The following is a 21,539-nucleotide window of genomic DNA, read 5'->3' as shown; positions in this document are numbered from 1 at the left end:
GAAGGGATGGATTTGATGGAGACATCCAATTAGGGCAGAATCTTCCAAGGTCTCCTACTCCCTGCTTCATGTGTGTCTGTGGATCACTGTATTTGTTCCCATTTGCTGTAAGAGGAATCTTCTCTTCTGATAGCTGAATAAGGTAGTATTTCTATACTATGAGTAGCAAAATTTACATTTAAAAATTCACTTAACTAGTGTTGCAAGGGGAATCCGCTTGTTCATCTCAGACGCCCAGCTAACTTAACCCCAAAATAACAACACAGAAACTGTATTCATTAAATTACTGATTGGCCCATTAACTCTGGCTTCTTATTGGCTAATCCTTACATATGAATTTAACCCGTTTCTATTAATCTGTGTATCGCCATGAGGCTGTGGCTTACCAGGTAAAATTCCCAGGGTCTGTCTCCGGCAGCTACATGGCTTCTCCCTGACTCCACCCTTCTTACTCCCAGCATTCATTTCCATCTTCCCTGCCTACCTAAGTTCTGCCCTATTAACAGGCCAAGGCAGTTTTTTCATTCATTAACCAAGAAAAGCAACACACAGACAGATGGACCTCCCACACCAGACTAGTATTATTTAGATTTACCCTAGGTCTCTACACTATATAGTCACTGGTTCCTGGTCACCTAAGCAATATTGGAAATGGGTTCCATCTCATGCAGTGGGCTTTAAGTCAAATCTTTTATTGGTTGATTTCTCCCACAAGCTTTGTGCCACCATTGTGCTAGCATATCTTGTAAGCAGCCACCATTGTAGATAAAATGTTTGAGGCTGACGTGTTCTTTGTTTCCCTAAGCAGTGTCAGCATGGGTTTTATCTCATGGAATGGGGTTCAAGTCAAATCAGTTGTTGGTTGGTGTCTTCCACAAGCTTTGTGCCACCATTGCTGTAACATATCTTGCAGGCAGCACGCCATTTTAGAAAAAGGTTTTGTGGTCTATTGTTTACATTTCCCTTTTTACAGCTTGCAGAGTATGTTTTCATACAAAAGATACTGAAACATAGGGGTGAAATTTCTAAGGAGGCACCAGCTCAATATCTCCATATCTAATGAATTATGTAGCTATTGAAAGTAAAATTTTCTCTTCTATTTTAATTATCGTCATTACGATTGCCACTGTTTTTATTTTCAATATAACAGCATCATTTTTACTCACAAATTTTTAAGAAAATATTGTAATGTCTGTATGTATATTTATATGTATGCATGTAAAAACCAAGCAATATTCACACACTAAAATATTATTTCTAAGAAAATTCAGTTGTATAGACAAGAGAGAGAACAAATGGCCTTTAAAATTGTAAGAGGGAAAATAAACTCAAGATCTGGAATATTCCCTTAATTTCTATGGAGGAGCTTACCATGAAGCAGATATGTTTTCAAGATAATGAATTATACCTAGAACGTTTAGGGCATTTGACTATCAGCAACATTTTCACATTTTTAATTTGACTTCTTTTACAATGACTTGGAGATGAACAGTTAAGTCCTTTATTAAAAGGTTTCATAAGTTCATACAGATTTCCAACCATTTGTATTATTAGATACTTTTAAAACAGACTAATACTACATGAGTAAGTAATATAGAATTATGATTTAAGACTCTAAAATTAATTCAATGCATATTTTCTTTTTTCAGTTATGTGATATCACCAAGTTTCATACATGATGTATTGGTCCATCACCTTCTGAACCTTCACTGTTTACTGTTGCCTTTCTCAAGATACCACATTCACATAGGACCAAATAAGAAGATGCTTTTGTGTTAATTGGGAGAAGGAGAACAGAAAGAACAGCTGTGAGTGCTACTCTACCTAAGATAAACAATCTCACAGTCATAAAGTTGATTCCATGGAGATTTCATGGATCTTGGAACATATGTCTGTTAATATCCCAGATTAATCATTCCTGATTTGTTTGGTCTTTTACTTCAATTAGAAAATCAGACAAATGAAATAGTAACAATGCCATATACTATTGACCAGGAGATTGAGACCAGGGCATGAGAAATTCTTTTGGTTTTTCTCTTGCATTTACTGATAATAAGATTATTTTTATGTTTTGGTTATACTTTAAAGTGAAATAAAAGTGAAAAATTAATTATATATACATGTATATATATATCATATGTATTACTAGACATTTCCTACAAAATTTTCTTTTGTAAAGAATAACTTATATGAGATATCTAAATATTTCTTAGGTTTAAACAAATTTAAAAGGTAGCCAGGATTTTGTGTACGCCTAAGTATACATTTGTCTCTTCTATTGGTATATAAGGAAATTCTCTGACAAGTATTATGGGCTACTCAGCACTGGTTTTTTTGTTCACATCAAGTTTATAAATGTTATAAAATGTCCTTTAATATTACTTCCAAGAGCTGATAATTCTGTTACATTATACTTGTTCTCTCACACAAGTGGATGAATTCATAGCCAAAATTTAAAACATGGTTTCTCTAAAAGTTCCATAATTCTGTTTTCCACAAAGTATGTTATATATCTATATCTATCAATTTTCTAATATTTTATTTTTACAGTAATAGAACTAATCGAGATAATTTTCATAAGAATATACTATGTGTTGATATAAATATTATAAACATATAAGAAACATTTTTAACAATTGGTAATTTGTGTGACAAAAGTTTATTTTTGCTGTCTTCTTGATAATCATGCAAAACCAGAGTTTTGTCACTGAGTTCATAATCTTGGGACTTTCTCAGAACCCAAAAGTTGAAAAAATACTGTTTGTTGTATTTTTGTTGGTTTACCTTGCAACTGTTGGGGGCAACATGATAATTGTGGTGACCATCATTTACAGCCCTGCACTACTGGGATGTCCTATGTACTTCTTCTTGGCATTTCTGTCCTTCCTGGATGCCTGTGTTTCTTCTACTGTTACACCTAAGATGATTGTAGACTTTTTATGTGAAAAGAAAACTATCTCTTTTGAATGTTGCATGACACAATTATTTTCAGTCCATTTCTTCTCTGGGGCAGAAATGATTGTGCTGGCAGCCATGGCCTATGACCGCTATGTGGCCATTTGCAAGCCCTTACACTACTCTTCTATCCTTACCCGGAGACTTTGTAGTATTTTGGTGGCAATATCATGGGCAGGGGGCTTCTTGCATTCTATCGTACAAATTACATTCACATTGCAGCTGCCTTTATGCGGACCCAATGTCATTGATCATTACATGTGTGACTTGTTTCCATTGCTGAAGCTTGCCTGCACTGACACACATATATTTGTTCTTTTGGTGTTTGCCAACAGTGGGGCTATCTGCATCATAATTTTCTCCTTATTAATTGTCTCCTATGGCGTCATCTTGTTCTCTCTGAGAGCCCACAGTTCTGAAGGTCGACGTAAAGCCCTTTCCACTTGTGGAGCCCATGTTACTGTTGTGGTTTTGTTTCTTGTTCCATGCATATTAATATATGCTCGGAATACATCTGCATTCTCTTTTGAGAAAAACACACTTATATTTGTCAATGTCCTAACACCATTGCTAAATCCTATGGTTTACACGTTTAGGAATAAGGAAATGATAAATGCCATCAGAAAAATGTGGAAGAGATTGAAAGTGATATTTGTTAAATTTTAATGTTACTTTCACACTGTTTGGGAGAAGAATCAATGACTAAGGAAATTTCTATATCAACATGAGGATAAGAGTTTCCAGAACTGATGTCAAAATCTGAGCATGGAAGTACATTTCATCCTAGTGTGGGTAAATAGGAGATTTATAGATCCCAGAGTTTTATTTTGCTGCAGATATATTCAAGAAAGAGTAAATTGAAGTTTCAGTAGAGACTTTATCCTTAAGAAAATAAGGTAAAAATGCAATAAATGCTCATAGTCAGTCCCTTATTTTGGTACTTCATGAATTTTCACAGATACAAACACCATTCACCCTGCATGTATACTACATGTATACCACACACACATATACACACGTACACACACACCAATATAACAAATAAAAATACACTGTTAATATAAAGAATTATTGGGCAAATAAAATATTAACTTTTATAAAGAAATAACATCATTTGACACAGAGGACAACAAGAGTGGAAATGTGAATATGTTTCTAGGTTCATATTTTTTTTCTGGATTGGCTACTGGTCATTGTTAAATAAAAATAAAGGTAGTTCAATTTTATTCTCTCATTTATTTAATTACACATTTGAAATGTTTTAACTATTTGACTGCTTTCTATTAATGCTATGCTTCACTTAAAATTTTGGTTGACAAAATAAATGTGTATTTGGACATGAAAAATATATAAACTATTCCAAGAGAAAACAGGTTTCTAAGTGACATATTGGGACTTCAGAACCTAGAAATGCAGAGAGAGAAGTGGGGAGGGGGAGAGGAGGAGAGAGAGAGAGAGAGAGAGCCAGAAGCTAATCTCTATGTATCACTATTTTTTAAGGTGGGTCCATTCATGTTTGGAGGAAAACACCAGTTACTTTTTTGACCAATAAAATGCTTGAGATCAGCTGTAATTTCTCTTGAATGATGCAACTATCTGATTTCAGTGAGTTCTTGGACCCTGATTAAATAAATAGCCAATAATGCCCCACAAGTACATCTTGCTGTACTCGAATGCTCGTGGGACATTACTGTTCTAGCCACAGCTTTGCAATAACAGTGACATAGTGAATATGAAAATAGAAGCCAGAGCAAACAGATTTAAAATTAGTTTCCAAAATGTCAGTTTATTTCAATTGATTACATGATTTAAATATTCTTATCTTTGAGTGCACAGATGATAACATTTTTAAACTTATGAATAAAGGTTATTAAAATTGAGTTGGGTGGTGGTGGCATACTTCTTTAATCCCAGCACTCAGGAGGCAGTGGCAGGCAGATCTCTGTGATTTCGGGGCAAACCCAGTGTACAAGAGCTAGTTCCAGGACAGACTTCAAAAAATACATTGTTAAAATTTAGAGACTTTTATGTCTCTTCATGTTTAAGTTTTCTTACATTCATATTGTCAAGAGGAATTTGCAGAAAATTAACTTACTGTTAAATACCTTCTGTTCAGAATCAACAGCAGTAGCAAGTAACTGAATTTTATGGTAAAAAAAAAAATGCTATTTGGTGCATCAGTTAATGATTAAAGAAACCACAGAGGAAGTTTCAAAATATGTTGATATCACATTAAGCAACAGAGACATTAGTTTTAGGATTAGTTTTAGGAAGAACAAGACTGAGACTGAATTCTCTATGTCTCTCCCTGCTTTTAGGCCTGTCTGTACTTTGAGGTGACTGGCGTGTCTGCTGTCTGTTGTGTGTGTCTGAACTGTTTGTCTTTAGTTCTGTCTGATATGTTGTGCATGTTTTGGTTCCATATCTGTATCAGTCTCTTCTGTGTCTGTTCCTGTGACTGAGAAAAGGGTTTGCTCTATGTCCATTGAAAAGCAGAGGAAATGTGGTGTGGAAAAGAGATAAGAGAATCTTTACGAGAGTCTTTAACAGGGACTTAAAAGGGAGGAAGTTTCTTTCCTGACTCCAGCTGATCCAGAAGGATATCCCAAACTACAAGTGTATGTTATCAGCCTAAAAGAACCTGCTTTTCCAGAATTTATGGAATTTTTTGTTTGTTTCAGTTTGTTTTCAACCTTTTGGCTGCTTTCAGGAAATAGTTATCACAACACAGACATACATTATTCTGCCTCAGGAATGTGGGACAGAATATTAATATAGTAGGAAATTTATGAATTTATATTAGATTTGAAAAACTTATTAGATGGGAAATATGCATAGTAGTTTACATTTTTGTCTTAGAGGGAAGTTAAATTTAAGTAACCTGAGTACATACTAGGATAGAAGGTTAAATCTATAGTCAAGTGATTTCAAAGATTATCATCTTTCTTTCAGATCAGGGAAAAATTTAATCTTTTGGGATTAAGAAATAGTTTCAGAAAATTATACCAGCACAGTTTGTGTCAAAAAGTTTGTGAACAATATATATAGAATACACCTGACCATATTTGTAAAAGAAATAGGAAAGAAGTAAAAGTATTCCTATTTTCAGATATCATTCTACACACACACACAAACACACACCAGAAAATTTATGTATCTGATAAAAACTTATATTAAAGTAGCAGAACACAATATAGAGAGACAAAAATATCAGTAACTTTCCTGAACATAAACAACAAACCTGCAACAACAGCAACAAAAAGATATCGGGGAATGAATGTTACTCATCACCTAAAAATATATCTTGGAATAAATCTTACTAAAAAAGTGAAAGATATTTACAATGAAATTAAGCTGTTCAATTTTAGAACCCATTTGCTTGATTGGTTATTTTTTTGCAACAAGATAGAGTCACCTGAGCAGATGGAAGATTAATTTAGGAAATGAACCCATCATATTGGCCTCCAGGCTAGTCTGTGGGTATTTCTTTGATTGATAATTGATCTAGAAAGGTATTATTCCTGGGCAAGTGGTCCTTGGGTGTATAAGAAAGAAATGGAGCTCTCCAGGCATTCAAGCCTGGAAGAACTATTCCTCCTTGGTCTCTGTTTCACTTCCTACCTCAAGGTCACTTGAATTCCTTCCTCCAGGTTGCTAGAGTTCCTACCACAACTTCCCTTTGTGAAGGAAAATAATGCGGAAGTGAAAGTCATATAAATGAATACTTTCCCAAGTTCAATGTGACCATTATTTTTATCCCAGAAATATAAGCTAAACCAAGACATTATTAAAATTTCACACTTAATATATTAAAATTGAATTTTATATAACTAGAAGATTATAGAATTCTGGGTACATTTTACAAGGGAAGAATGCCATCTTCATATCCCAGCACTTGTAAATCCACATTTTATTGTGTTTTAAACTTTAAAAGATTCCAATAATTTTTACTATTGTAAACACAAACTTCTTGGGCTGGAGGGAAGGTTCAGCATCTAAGAGGACTTTTTGTTCTGGCATAATCCTCAAATTTCATAACTGGTTCTTAGCATTTCATGACTCACTTCTAGCTATGGTGGTATTTATGACACCCCCATTTTAATGGATTATATTCCCAAAGTTTGGGCTACAAGAAATCATCTGTTACAATGGAAAAAACATACAGGAATTTAACTTAAATTCTACACATAGACAGTGTATCCCATCCATTATACAACTATTCTGTCACTTGACAGGGTGGTATACAAGAACATCATAAATAAAATGCCCTGAAGTGTTTCTTCTGGATGACTTTTTGTGTAAATAGAAGCAGGAACATTCTACCTAGTGAAAAAGTATGCAATACTAATGGGGCATGAAATTGTTCAAACCCTAGGAGAGCAAAGTCTCAGAGGGAGATCACCTCTCAGGAAACTCAAATTAAATTCCAGTTGCAGTTAAGGAGGAATTTACTTTCCTTTATCCTTAAAATGTGATTAAGACTATATGAGATGAACATTAAGAGCACTTTCCTTCTTTGAAGTGTAGATCTTAGGTGGGAAGGAAGAGTTGACTATAAACATTGCCTTTTGTCAACACTGAATGGAATATCACAATAAAGAATAAGCACTGGAAATCTCCTGAGTTTTCACCAAAATATCACATGGTAAGACTCATAAACAAAATTTTACAATTTTAGAGATGGGTTTTAGATTGTGAAAAAGTACTTTAAATTTTGTTTGTTTTTGCTCAGGCCATTATGTGATTAATGAAAACATTGAGGTTTTTACTTCATAAATGGGTTTTTAAGGGCACTGCTTGCCTATACCTTTTTTTAAATGTCAATTTTATGACCAAAATCCAAACACGAAGAATTTTTAGTAAAAGGAAAATATGAGGAGTCTAAAATATAGCACTTAAATGTAGTAACACCTAATAAATAGTAGTTGTTAAACAATAAAGATTTTTCTTCCTTCCCTTTACTTTTTTCATTTTTTCTTTCATTCCCCTCCTCCTTCCTTTCTTTCACCTTCCCTCCTTTCATTGATGATCCTTGTTTGCTTTCTTGCTCAGCATTTCTTCTTCCCTTGACTCTTATTTTTTTATGCTTAATGTGATGAAGCATATTTCACCATTTTATCTCTATATAGAAATCAAGTAATGTAGAAAGTATCAATGTTTTGCATTTTATATTATCTTTGCAATACTATCTTATTTGCTTTTCTAACAGTATATTTAATTGGAGTGAATAAAAAAATCGCCTTTTCTATATTTAGGTAAAAATGTGATAGGCTTTGAGATTGAATAAACAACACTAGTCACGGTACATTGAAGTGCTGTGCTAAACTCCATACAACATTGCAAACAAATATAAATGTACTTTTTTACACTGCTACACAGTAACAAATGATTCACGAAAGGCATTATGGACTCAGTAAGGTCACAAAATGAATACCACAATTTAAGTAAACTTAATTTCTCCCAAGCACTAGGTTTCTACCTCAGAAAAAAAATCTTAGATGAAGTTCAGAACTGCTGTAGTGTTTTTAGTCCTGGCCTGAAACCTTAAGTGTCCAAATTACCAAGTCATTCAAAGAGAGGTTTCAGAATCAGTTCTGAAGGAACTGATAAGACGCAGTGGAATGTCTATTCTCCTACATTTCAGAAATAGCGAGACAATGAATGTTTGGACATGTAGGGGACTCTGCAGAGCAGTCATGAAGAAAGAAAATTCATTGTTACCCAAAGAGAAAGTATTTCTTAGAGAGCTGCTGAAAGGAGTTTCCATAGCTATACTTATAAACGAACAATATTTTATTAGTACTTAACAGTATGAAATAAAAATATGAGCGGCTTCATGAGTGAAATTTATCATAAAGATAATTTCATGTAAGATTTTTATTTGCTGCCATTGGTGATAACATTATTTTGTAATATAGTCAAATCAGCTTCCTAGAATGATATTTCTACTAGTCCCTATGGCTGATTTGAATGTCATTCACACTTTGTATTAACAAAGAAATCTTGTTATCTTTATACAGATTGGATATGCTCCAGTGGTTCAATTGTTTGGTGCATGGTGCTTAAATACACAGATTGGTATGATAATTAATTTTAATGCTATCAAGCATGGGAAGGGAATAGTGGGGGAATGTGCACAGTTGAATACAAGGAAGACTTCCCAATGTCACTCCACAAGGAGATGGCACAGAGTTCCTTTTGTGGTAGACATGGAAAAGATCAGGAACAGCCTTTGAATATTCAACTATGTGACTTTTAGGGGTAAGAAGGGCATGAGATATTTCAGAAAGAATACTAGTAGAGTCAGTTGGTCCTTGTATGAATATATGGATTTGAAAATCAAGATTGTAAAGGGGTGGGATAGGGTTTTCTCTTCATTATGGCCAATTAAGGCAAAATTATAATTGCTCAAAATATTAATATGAGATGTTATACTGTCAGCATATGAGTTCACTACTATGGTGAATGGCCTACAAACTTTACAACCTTTTCTAAACTTCAAAGAAAATTAATTTTTGTGGGTTGTAATTTTGATGATTAATTTGAAATATTCCATAATAGTAGCAACTTATATAAGATATATAATTTTATCATTCACTTTTATATTGTAAAGTATAGTAACACTATCACTAAATGGCCATGTAATTTTTCTTGAATTTCTGACGTAACTAACTATGAAAATGCTTTGTATTTAAGGTCTTCATGTTAATACTGTTTCATTCATGTGATGTAATACTGAGCTGTAGTTTTGTTATCTACAATTATCCCTGTTAGGAGCATTTTAGATAATTCTGTGTTTTGACTTGACACTGGATCATTACTGATTTTACTTTTAGGATATAATTTGAAGACTGGGTTTACTAATACAAAGATAAACAGACTTGTGGTTTTCAAACACCTCTGATGCTGATGTATTTTCTAAAAGTATTGCTGGAATAACCTGATTTCATTATAATTAATATAACTTTTAAATTTTGAGAAGACATTTGTCTTTAAAATAATCTTGAAATAAATACTCATATGTAGTCTAAAGAATATCTTGATACAAAATTGTGAATTGTCTAGGTATAGTTACAGAATGTTTTAATTGCAGCTTTTGATTATAGAGGAGAAAGGGTCAGGAGTTTAAGGTCATCCTAAGCTAAATGGTGAGTTTGAACCCAGCTTTGACTACTTAGATCTTGTCAATTTCCCACCAATGTAAACAACTATCAAATCATTTTTTCATGAACAGAGATCATGCAGTCTGTTATTTTTTCTGTGATAAATAACATATTTTACTAAGTTGGATTTTGTTGTGGTGGTTTTTTAGGAGTGATCAATTTTCCTTATACTTACCATAAAATTACCATAGGCTAATTTTAATATACTTTTAGTCTTTCTATATATTTAAACATTGATACTTGTATCCAATTGAACATGATCATATCTGCCATTAATCCACTCTCCAAATCTTCCCAAGTCAAATGAAACACACCTCTTACAACATTATGATTCTCTCTCTCTCTCTCTCTCTCTCTCTCTCTCTCTCTCTCTCTCGATAACTCACTGAATTCAGGTACTGTTGTCCATATGCACATGGGTGTGGTCCTACACAGTGGATCATGGGAACCATACCAGTATCCATAACCTCAGTAAAGAATGGTTATACGCTGAGGCAGCAAACTCCACAGGAGTAGGTACAAGGGAGCAACTGCTGAGGGAATAGGCTGGAGTCCATTATGTGTACTGGTCCTGACATGAGTCTGAAACCTCCGAGGGAGTAGGTCTGAGCCAGAGACCTCTGCAGGACTGGCCAAAACCAGGAACCTCAGCAGCAGCAGGCCCAGGCAAGAGACATCTACAGAAACAGGCCAGAGACAGCAACCTCCGCCAGAGCATACCTGAGGCAACAACCTCCACAGGAGAAGGTGCAAGGGAAACACCGCTGAGGGAGCAGACTTGAACCAGAGACCTCTGCAGTACCAGACCTCCTTAGCCTTATTCCCCAAGGAAAGGTGAGTGTGCTATCTGAATAGTGAATATTTTTACCATTTTGCCTTGTTGATTCTCAATAGAGATCATGGATGATTTTTCTTAAAATCCAAATTTAACATCTTATTTCTTTGAACTTAAAATTTTTTAAAAACTTTTGTATATGTCGCATATTTTGACTAGGAGACTGAGTTTTGCCCAGTCTCATTTTTTGATTCCTTTCAGTTACTAAGACAACAGCATCATTTTTATAAGCTCTGGACACACAGAAAATTGATGACTTTAAAAATTTAATATTAGAATCATGTTAATGGCAGCTATCCTTGTATAAAACTTTCTGAGTTATGAAGAGCAGATTACTTGATGTGAAATCTAATACACTTCATGCTGTAAAACAAAACATTTAAACATTTAAAATGTTGTTTAAAAGCACATTTATCTCCTCTCTTGGTAGATGGAGCTTCAAATCACCCCTGAGATGACTCAGCATAGCCTTGTGCATTGCAGATGACAAACACAATTAATAATATTTAGTCTTCGGTTAATTATTAGTGTATGGTTTCCAATTGAATTTAAGTGTTTTATTACAAGAAACATTTAGAAATTGACAAAAGTTGAAAATTCAAAATGGAATTTTCTATCACAATGGTTATATTCAAAATTATTAAAACTTGTGACTATTTTAAATTATTCAATGGTTTCTACCTCAATTTTATGCTATAACTAACAAAACTTTTTTTAAAAAAAAAACCTGTCCCCGTCATTGTTTTGAGTAGTAATAAAATCAATCAAGATAATTTTACATAAAGGTGCAACATATTGTTGAAGCTTTAGTCTAAATTTTTAAGATTTATTTTTCTTGTAATTGCAGATTTCATATATTTTTCTTTAAAAATCCTCTATAAAATTATGCAAAACCAGAGCTTTGTCACTGAGTTTATACTCCTGGGACTTTCACAGAATCCCCATATTGAGAAAATATTATTTCTTATATTTTTATTGGTCTATCTTGCAACTGTTGTGGGTAACATGATGATTGTGGTGACCATTATCTACAGTCCTGCACTGCAGAGCTCCCCTATGTACTTCTTCTTGGCATTCCTATCTTTTTTGGATATATGTGTCTCTTCTGTTGTCACACCAAAGATGATTGCAGATTTGGTTTATGAGAGGAAGACCATCTCCTTTGAATGTTGCATGACACAGGTCTTTACTTCGCACTTTTTTGCTGCAGCGGAAGTCATCATCCTGGCAGCCATGGCCTATGACCGCTATGTGGCCATTTGCAAGCCCTTACACTACTCTTTAATCATGAGCAGGAGGCTCTGTGGTATTCTAGTGGGAGTGGCCTGGGCTGGAGGATTTTTACATTCTATCATACAAATTATCTTCACTTTGCAATTGCCCTTCTGTGGACCCAATGTCATTGATCATTTCATATGTGACTTGTTCCCATTGCTGAAGCTTGCCTGCACTGACACACACATTTTTGTCATTTTGGTGTTTGCCAACAGTGGCTCTATATGCATCATTATATTCTTGCTTTTGCTTGTTTCTTATGGTGTCATTTTGTTCTCTTTGAGAGGTCACAGTTCTGAAGGGCAAAGTAAGGCTCTGTCCACCTGTGGATCCCATGTTGCTGTTGTAGTTTTTTTCTTTGTTCCTTGTATATTAATATATGCCCGACCTACATCTCCATTCCCCTTTGAGAAAAATGTGTTTGTATTTACGGATGTCCTTACACCACTGTTCAATCCTATGGTGTACACTTTCAGAAATAAGGAAATGATAAATGCCATAAAGAAAATGTGGAGGAGGCTGGTAGTGGTTTCTGATAAACAATAAATTTTTGTATTTACAAGACTAAGGAGATGGCTCCATGCACAAAAGGACATGCTGTGTAATAATAAGGTCCTTTGTTTGGTTCCTTATTACTCATGCTCAAATCCAGGTGTGGTAGATAATCTTTTACCTACTGTTGCTGAATCAGAACCAGGCAGATGCTGGGGATGAACTGGGCAAGGAATCTTTGATTAACACAACTAGCTAAAGACCCAGTCCCAGACCTTTTCTATTGCAGTGGGTTTTTGATCCTACTGCACGTACTGGCTTTGGGGGAGCCTAGGTAGTTTGGATGCTCACCTTAGGAGACCTGGATAGAGGTGGGCGGTCCTTGGGCTTCCCACAGGTCAGGGAACCCTGATTGCTCTTCCAGCAGATGAGGGAGGGTGGTTTGATCGGGGGAGGGGGAAGGAAATGGGAGGCGGGGAGGAGGCAGAAATCCTTAATAAATAAATAAATTTTAAAAAAAAAAGAAAACACGGTAAAGAACTATAAAAAAAATCTTTTAACACCTCCTGAAGGCCTCTCAGGCATGTGAATTTGTACCTGCATTTTCTACATGTTCTCACATACATTCACCCAATAAACATACAGAAACAAATCAAATAATTGCATTTAGCCGGCTTCATGTAAAGAAAAGAAAAAATGCACATTCACTTATGAAAGCTCTTCATAATTACACTTATATAAATATATAGAAACTATTCTATAGAGAATGCATTAACACTGTATATGAGAAATACTTTCAGAAGATCATAATTTTTCTATGCATTGAACACTCATATTGTCATATATAATTTAAAGTCAGTTTAAATGAACATATACATTTTAAATAGAGCATTCAGAAATGATGCTGTAAAGTTTAACAAAAATTTTATAGTTTCTATATTGAATTTATGTTATGCACTCACCTACCAAAAAAACCCAAAAAAGTCCATGACAGAATAAGAACTAATAAAAAGAAAATTAAACTAAATTGAACTCTATATTCTTAAAAATATAAGGAACCACGGAAAGAGACTTAGATATTAAAATACCTATGAAAAATTGGTCCTGAAATTAGGACAAGCAAGCTGAACATATTACAGAATATAGGTTTCTTTGTGACATTAATATTATATTAACTAGAATTACACAGACAGGAACATAATTAGAAACCTTATATTATTTTTTCAAATTTAATATGTGAAGATAGGATTTATTTTTCAGATGGAATCTCAGTATATATTACTGGCTGGCTATGGAGACCCAACTGGTGTCAAAATCTCAGGGATTTGCCCAGCTATGCTTTTGAAGTGAAGGAATTAAACTCATGCACAAACAAATCCATAGGAGATAGAATTTTAAATCATAAGGGATTTGTGGAATGTTGTTCTAGGAAAGATAACTGACATGAAACACTGTTGTATATATTCCCTTGTTTGTAAATAGCTCTCTTTTCTTAATTCTATCTCTTGATAATTAAATTTTTGAATAATTTTAGAATTTTTTCTTGTATTCACTTTCCTAAGGCATTTTCACAAATTGTTGTTAGCTTGTTATTATATACTGATTCTAATAGAAATAATTTTCAATTAAACAAAGCTGGTAGAAAATGCCAACAATGGTTTCAAAAGGTAGTCATTGATACAGAAATGTTAGTCTCTGATAGCTGACCATTACTAAATAAGTGTTACCTGATATGAGATATAACTCAAGTCGTGCACTGCCCACTGAAACCATCATGAACATATTTGACTCCATCTTCCTTGAGAATCTCATGAAACCAAACTTGTTGTGGTAGCTCAAAATCTTATACTGAATTGCATTACCTTCAAAACTATTATTGAAATCTCTCAGCCTTATACACTTTATACCTCTTTAGTTTCTTTTATGTGTCTGGTAAACAAGAAAAACTCTACCTATCAAACTTTCATTTCCCTCAGAGATCCAAAAGGGAAATAATATTATCTAAGTAAGCAGGAAGTATGAGCAAGCAACTTCCAAAATATGTGAGAAATGACAGAAAGAGGTGACTCAATGATAGGTCGCCCAGGTTTCCTATGCAACGCTGGGAATTTCATCTTTGGCTTAAAGGCCAAGAATTTTGTACAGACATTTTTATGTAGGAGGATTTTTGAAGTACTGCCCTGCCTTTTCTTGACAAGATTTGCCAATCACTTTGTTTTGTGTCCTGCTTGTAAAATTAGCATATTGTCAGCAGTTAAGGCAAGAACCATTTCCTGCCCAGTGGCTTACATTTGCCACATAGAAAGTACTCTCTATATGGAGTTTCCTTGATGTCCATCATCTTCTCTAACACAGATTGATGCTGCCAAAAGCAGAAATGCCTCATTGTCCTTAAAAAAGAAGTTATGTTATTAAACATATTAAATGCCATATTCTGCACTTGCATTAAGGGTTTGAAGACAACCCGTTACCTAAAATATATCTGTTTGAACTAGGAAACATAACTAAAATGACTGCAAGTTTGATTATAATAGGTGACTAACTACTAATCTGCATTTCCTTATTATTCTAAATACTTGATAATAATAACTTTCAGGGGCAAAAAATTGAGTTACACTGTCAAATGAATTGTATGGGTACAATACCTTGAGCAAGACTGGAAACACATGTAGAATGCTTTAACAAAATTAATTTCATTTTTTATCAGTATACAAAATTTGCATACAATCTTTAAAAGTTCAATCCAGTGTAAAATATTTAAAACTAGTCATTGCTTTTTAAAAGTAGATCCAATAATCTTTTTTATCTTATTTATAGCCTCCCCTTTTCTCTTTCACAGTAAATTCAATAATCTACCTATTTATTTACCTGTATCCCCTTTTTTTTTCTTTTCAAAATATGAACCCTGAATCTAATCTCCTTTGTTTGGCTTTTTCCTGACCTTTACCAATAACAACTTGTCACCAGTTTCCCTAAACAATGACAACTATCCATAACCCAAAGAAAGACCAAAAAACAACCCACCCCACATCTTATGAATGTGGGCATTGTTTTCTTAAATTTACTTCCTATTGTATAGGGGTCCAGAAAAGAAGAATTTGGGGTAATTGTCAATTCATGGGAGAGGTAGCTGTATCATTTGTTGTCCGGTCTCTGCATAATGATTAAGTGCAGGGCTTGTCTCAAGTCCTAGCCAATTTGAAATTGTTCTGCACAGTTTGTAGTTCAAAGCCAATTTTTGGGTGGTATTTGTCAGTTTGGTGGTATTATCATAGCCCTTGTGAAATCACCATTATGGGGCCCCATCTTCTTTGGAAGACTTCAAAGATCACTGTTTGACATGATCATGGATCATTGTAGAAAACTAATAGAGACTCAAAACAAGAATCTTGTAGGAAATCACTAAGGCCAGCTAGACTGGGACTAAAAAAGCATGGGATAAAACCGGACTCTCTGAACATGGCGGACAATGAGGGCTGCTGAGAAGCCAAGGACAATGACACTGGGTTTTGATCCTACTGCATGTACTGGCTTTGTGGGAGCCTAGCCTGTTTGGATGCTCACCTTCCTAGACCTGGATGGAGGGGGAGGACCTTGGACTTCCCACAGGGCAGGGAACCCTGAGTGCTCCTCAGACTGGAGAGGGAGGGGGAAGGGAGTGGGGGTGGGGAAGAGGGGAGGGGGAGGGAAAAGGGAGGCTGGGAGGAGGCAGAAATTTTTAATAAAAAAAAAAAGAAAAAAAAGTATCTTGTATAGGGAGGTAGATGAAATAGTTTTTTAAATTAGTATTCTATATGACCATTACTATCATGACAAGAATTTTAATATATATTATAAATTTTGAGATATTTATACCATAAAATAAGATGTTAAAGAGTCATTTTAAACCAATGGATTATGAGGTTATTGACAATGCAATAGTCCCTTAATTTTGGTTTTTCTTCTGTCCCATGTCAGATTGTTCTTTTGAAATGAGACAGATTTTGTATTTTATTTAACAAGCCATTCTTGTATTTAGAAAGGGAGAGAGTCATATTCAAACTCCAAAGTCAGCTTTAATCTTTAATTGGACTTGGACTACAAAAAGTCCATTTGTACTGCATATCTGCAAAGAAAAGCAAAATCAAACTTTAGGGAAGATTTATGAAATTTTATCTTGTTTGAATGTGATATACCAACAGATAAATTTACTCTTCTTTTTGGGGGCATTTTTTTTATCGAAAAAATTTCTGCCTCCTCCCTGCCTCCCATTTACCTCCCCCTTACCCTCTTCTCTCCCTCCCTCTACAGTCAGAAGAGCAGTCAGGGTTCCCTGCCCTGTGGGAAGTCCAAGGTCCCCCCCCCTCCATCCAGGTCTAGGAAGGTGAGAATCCAAACAGGATAGGCTCTAACAAAGCCAGTACATGCAGCCGGATCAAAACCCATTGCCATTGTCCTTGGCCTCTCATCAGCCATCATTGTCCGCCATGTTCAGAGAGTCCAGTTTTATCCCATGCTTTTTCAGTCATAATCCAGGTGGCCTTGGTGAGCTCCCAATAGATCATCCCCACTGTCTCAGTGGGAATCACGAATTATAGGCTCAATATCCTTTATTTATGGGTAGAAACCAATTATGAGTGAGTACATCCCATGTTCATCTTTCTGGGTCTGGGTTACCTCACTCAGGATAGTGTTTTCTATTTCCATCCATATGCATGCAAAATTCAAGATGTCATTGTTTTTTACCATTGAGTAGTACTCTAGTATGTATATATTCCGCACTTTCTTCATCCATTCTTTCATTGAAGGGCATCTAGGTTGTTTCCAGGTTCTGGCTATTACAAATAATGCTGCTATGAATAGTTGAAGAAATGCTTTTGTAATATGATAGGGCATCTTTTGGGTATATTCTCAAGAGTGGTATTGCTGGGTCCTGGGGTAGGTTGATACCGACATTCCTGAGAAACCGCCACACTGATTTCCAAAGTGGTTGCACAAGTTTGCATTCCTACCAGCAATGGATGAGTGTGCCCCTTACTCCACATCCTCTCCAGCAAAGGCTATCATTGGTGTTTTTTATTTTAGCCATTCTGACAGGTGTAAGATGGTATCTCAAAGTTGTTTTGATTTGCGTTTCTCTGATCACTAAGGAGGTTGAGCATGACCTTAAGTGTCTTTTGGCCATTTGAACTTCTTCTGTTGAGAATTCTCTGTTCAGATCAGTGCTCCATTTTTTAATTAGGTTAATTAGCATTTTAAAGTCTAGTTTCTTGAGCAAAGGCAATCTATAGATTCAATGCAATCCCCATCAAGGTCCCATCAAAATTCTTCACAGATCTTGAGGGGACAATAATCAACTTTATATGGAAAAACAAAAAACCCAGGATATCCAAAACAATCTTATACAATAAAGGAACTTCTGGAGGCATTACCATCCCTGACATCAAACTATTACAGAGCTACAGTATTAAAAACTGCTTGGTATTGGCATAAAAACAGAGAAGTCGATCAATGGAATAGAGTAGAAGACCCAGATTTTAACCCACAACCCTACGAACAACTGATTTTTGATAAAGGAGCCAAAAGTATTCAATGGAAGAAAGAAAGCATCTTCAACAAATGGTGCTGGCACAACTGGTTGTCAACCTGCAGAAGAATTAAAATAGATCCATATCTATCGCCATGCACAAAACTCAAGTCCAAATGGATTAAAGACCTCAATATCAGGCTGCACACACTGAACCTGATAGAAGAGAAAGTGGGAAGTACTCTACAACATATGGGCACAGGAGACCGCTTCCTACGTATAATGCCAGCAGCACAGATATTAAGGGTAACAATGAATAAATGGGACCTACTAAAACTGAGAAGCTTCTGTAAAGCAAAGAACACTGTCACTAAGACAAAAAGCCACCTACTTACTGGGAGAAGATCTTCACCAACCCTGCAACAGACAAAGATCTGATCTCCAAAATATATAAGGAATTCTTGGGACATTTTTTTTCTGGACGATTTGTCCTTGTTCTTTACATGTATCATTTGTCTAACGATCTTCAAATTCCTTAGTTGAATGCTGTTATTCTCCTGGAAAAACAGAAACTAAAACCCTTCACCAACTCTAATTTTAGGGAGGTTCTTTTTTGGAAAGTGTTATCTGATCAAATGGAAAACATTTGTTAGTTTTATTGGCTAGTTTAGATTAAATGGCTATGCTGCTTGACAATCATCTCTTCTTATTAAGAGGTCTGTCTTGTTCAATTCAAATCTTTATTAATTTTTATGGTATATATAGCTTTTATTGTCCTGTGAAAACAAGCAAAACCCCTTGCACAAAATAACACATGTGCTAATTTCCATTCTGAGGCCATCACATATTTAAAGTATACTGGCTGCTTTAATTCTGCATGTTTTTATTATCCAAGGTCTTTGGCAGCTGGCATTCATTTCTCATTAGCCTTTAGAAAATTGAAAGTTAATAAAGTATTATGTGATCTATTTCTGGGGGGTCTTTATTACCACTTTCTGTTATTTTAACATAAACTTTAGAGCTCCATTTGATCTCTATACAACTGTTTGCCCTGTAGGATTGTGTAATATACATGTAATATGCTTTATAGTATAATCAGTAAAATTCTGTTTCATTTTCTTAGAAATATATACTGAAGCATTTTCAATTTTAAAAATAATAACAGGCTCTGTGTCCTCCAGTCAAGGTAGAACAGGCTCACATCACTGTGAGTTTAAACAATTCCTCCCTTTTAATTTTATTTAATATGTCCTTTGCTCCTGCTATAAGACAGATAAGTGTGCCTGTCTTGGGAGTCATTTCCCAGACTTACCCATAATTGGTATAGGCATTCCTTGGGGTAAAAGACCTTGACTGTCTCTGATGTCCAGTCTCTGTGAATAAATGGTTAAGGGAGAATTTATCTCTAGGTGCTGTGCACCTTTTAGCCAATTTTCTGTCAAGAGATTGAATCATATGCAAGCAGATAATGCTTTGTGATTCATAAGAACTTATGGCTACACTATTTCCTAATAATGACCTGATGTGGGAAGCGTTATATGGATTTATCATGTAAAAATTTTCTTAGACAAGCTCTAATTGTCTTCTAATAATAATGAACCTGTTAATGAAACATTAACAGGTCAATACAGGAATGTAGCACAAACATACAATTTATCAAATCACAATTCTCTTATATCTGTTCTAATAAAAAGATGGTGATGAGCTATGAGTCTTTTTTCTTTCCTATAGTTGAACTGCATTGCTGCTTCTAAGTTTAAAAGATAAGTCTGACCTGTGTCACTCTCTGAGCATTGGCAGAAACTTTCAACATGTCTCTTTTCCCTAGAGGGTAAATTTTCTGGAGCTCTCAGTTCTAAGGTCTTTTATTTCAACAGCAGATTGATCACTATACTGGCAAAAATATGTTCTGTGCCTCAAGATACCATATGGATAAAATGTCAAACATTCAGTCAGTGTTCCTGGAGCAGCTCCAATGAAACAATCCACTGTAAAAAAAAATACTGTTCTGGAGGGTGAGTCAGAAACTCCAGTAAGAAATAGGAAACATACATTTTGGCAGCCTTCTATAAATGATCAAAAATCAAAGCTAAGAATACATAAAAATGATATTATAATTGAGGAATTACTAGACACATGTGTGGATGTGATTATCATTTTTTTCCAGAATCTTGGCATCCAGATTGACCCCTTCAGAAGGCAGATATTCAATTGCAAGTAATTGGAACCCCTTCTCAAGTAAAACAAAGCATGGTATGGGTTGAATGCATAGGGTTAAAGGGACAGAAAGGAAGGATGAGGGCATATGTAGTTAATATTACAGTGAATCTCTTGGTCCATGACCTGGTGCAGCAATGGAATACTCAGGTTAACATTCCTGCAGTCCCCAAAACTCATGTTTCTGAGAAGGATGTGATAAATTATTATAAAAATAGATCACAAGCTATTCAGGCTGTACAAGAACACAAAGCAACTAGAAAACCTTCAGAGGAACTAACATACTTTCCTTTAAAATGGTTTACTCATAAACCCATATGGATTGAACAATGGCCGTTATTGGAAGACAAACTGTAGGCTTTACAACAGCTTGTACAGGAACAATTAAATGCTCACCATATTGAAGAATCAATCATCTCTTGAAATTCCCATGTATTTTTTGTTAAAGAGAAATCAGAAAAGTGGAGAATGGTGACAGATCTAAGAGTTGCCAACAAGGTTATCCAACCTATGGGCCAACTAAAGTCTGGAATACCTCTGTATTCTCTATTACCAAAAGAATAGCCTCTGATAGTTACTGATTTAAAAGATTGTTTTTTCACTATTTCTTTACAAGTAAAGGATAGAGAAAAATTTTGCTCTCATAGTGCCTACTTAAAATAACTCTCAGTCTACTAGGAGATACCAGTATATGATCTTCCCACAGGGAATGCTTAATAGTATCACTCTGTGCCAATACTTTGTAAATCAGCCATGGAAAATAATATGCAATTTCCTAAGTCTATGATTTATCATTACATGGAAAACATTTTGTCTTCTGACTCAAATGCAAATAATTTAGAAATGTTTTAAGAAGTAAAAAAAAAAAAAGTTTTACCTAAATAGGAATTACAAAATTACTCCTGAAAAAATACAAATAGAAGATTCTTTAAATTACCTAGATTACAAAATAGGTTTACAGAAAATTAGAACACAAAACGCACAAATTAGAAGGGGCTGATTGTAGATTCTGAATGTCCTTCAAAGATTGTTAGGAGATAGTTCCAGTCTATGACCAGCTGTTAGGATAACACCTGACCTAATAGTTCATTTAAAC

The 21,539-nt window shown here is 34.9% G+C and overlaps 2 protein-coding genes across 2 annotated transcripts; both read left to right on the top strand.

The window, feature by feature from the left end:
• Positions 1–2,685: 2,685 nt before the first annotated feature.
• LOC142838956 (olfactory receptor 4C15-like) lies at positions 2,686–3,621 on the top strand. Its single transcript, XM_075954713.1, has one exon. It carries the CDS (start codon positions 2,686–2,688, stop codon positions 3,619–3,621), a length of 936 nt encoding a protein of 311 aa, XP_075810828.1.
• Positions 3,622–11,838: 8,217 nt separating this feature from the next.
• On the top strand, positions 11,839–12,774 carry LOC142838948 (olfactory receptor 4C15-like). The gene has a single exon (XM_075954700.1). The coding sequence runs from the start codon at positions 11,839–11,841 to the stop codon at positions 12,772–12,774; it is 936 nt and encodes a 311-aa protein (XP_075810815.1).
• The last annotated feature ends 8,765 nt before the right edge of the window (positions 12,775–21,539 follow it).

Source organism: Microtus pennsylvanicus, chromosome 1, assembly GCF_037038515.1.
Source record: "Microtus pennsylvanicus isolate mMicPen1 chromosome 1, mMicPen1.hap1, whole genome shotgun sequence".
NCBI classification, from domain to species: domain Eukaryota; kingdom Metazoa; phylum Chordata; class Mammalia; order Rodentia; family Cricetidae; genus Microtus; species Microtus pennsylvanicus.
This window is presented reverse-complemented; position numbering and strand designations above follow the sequence as displayed.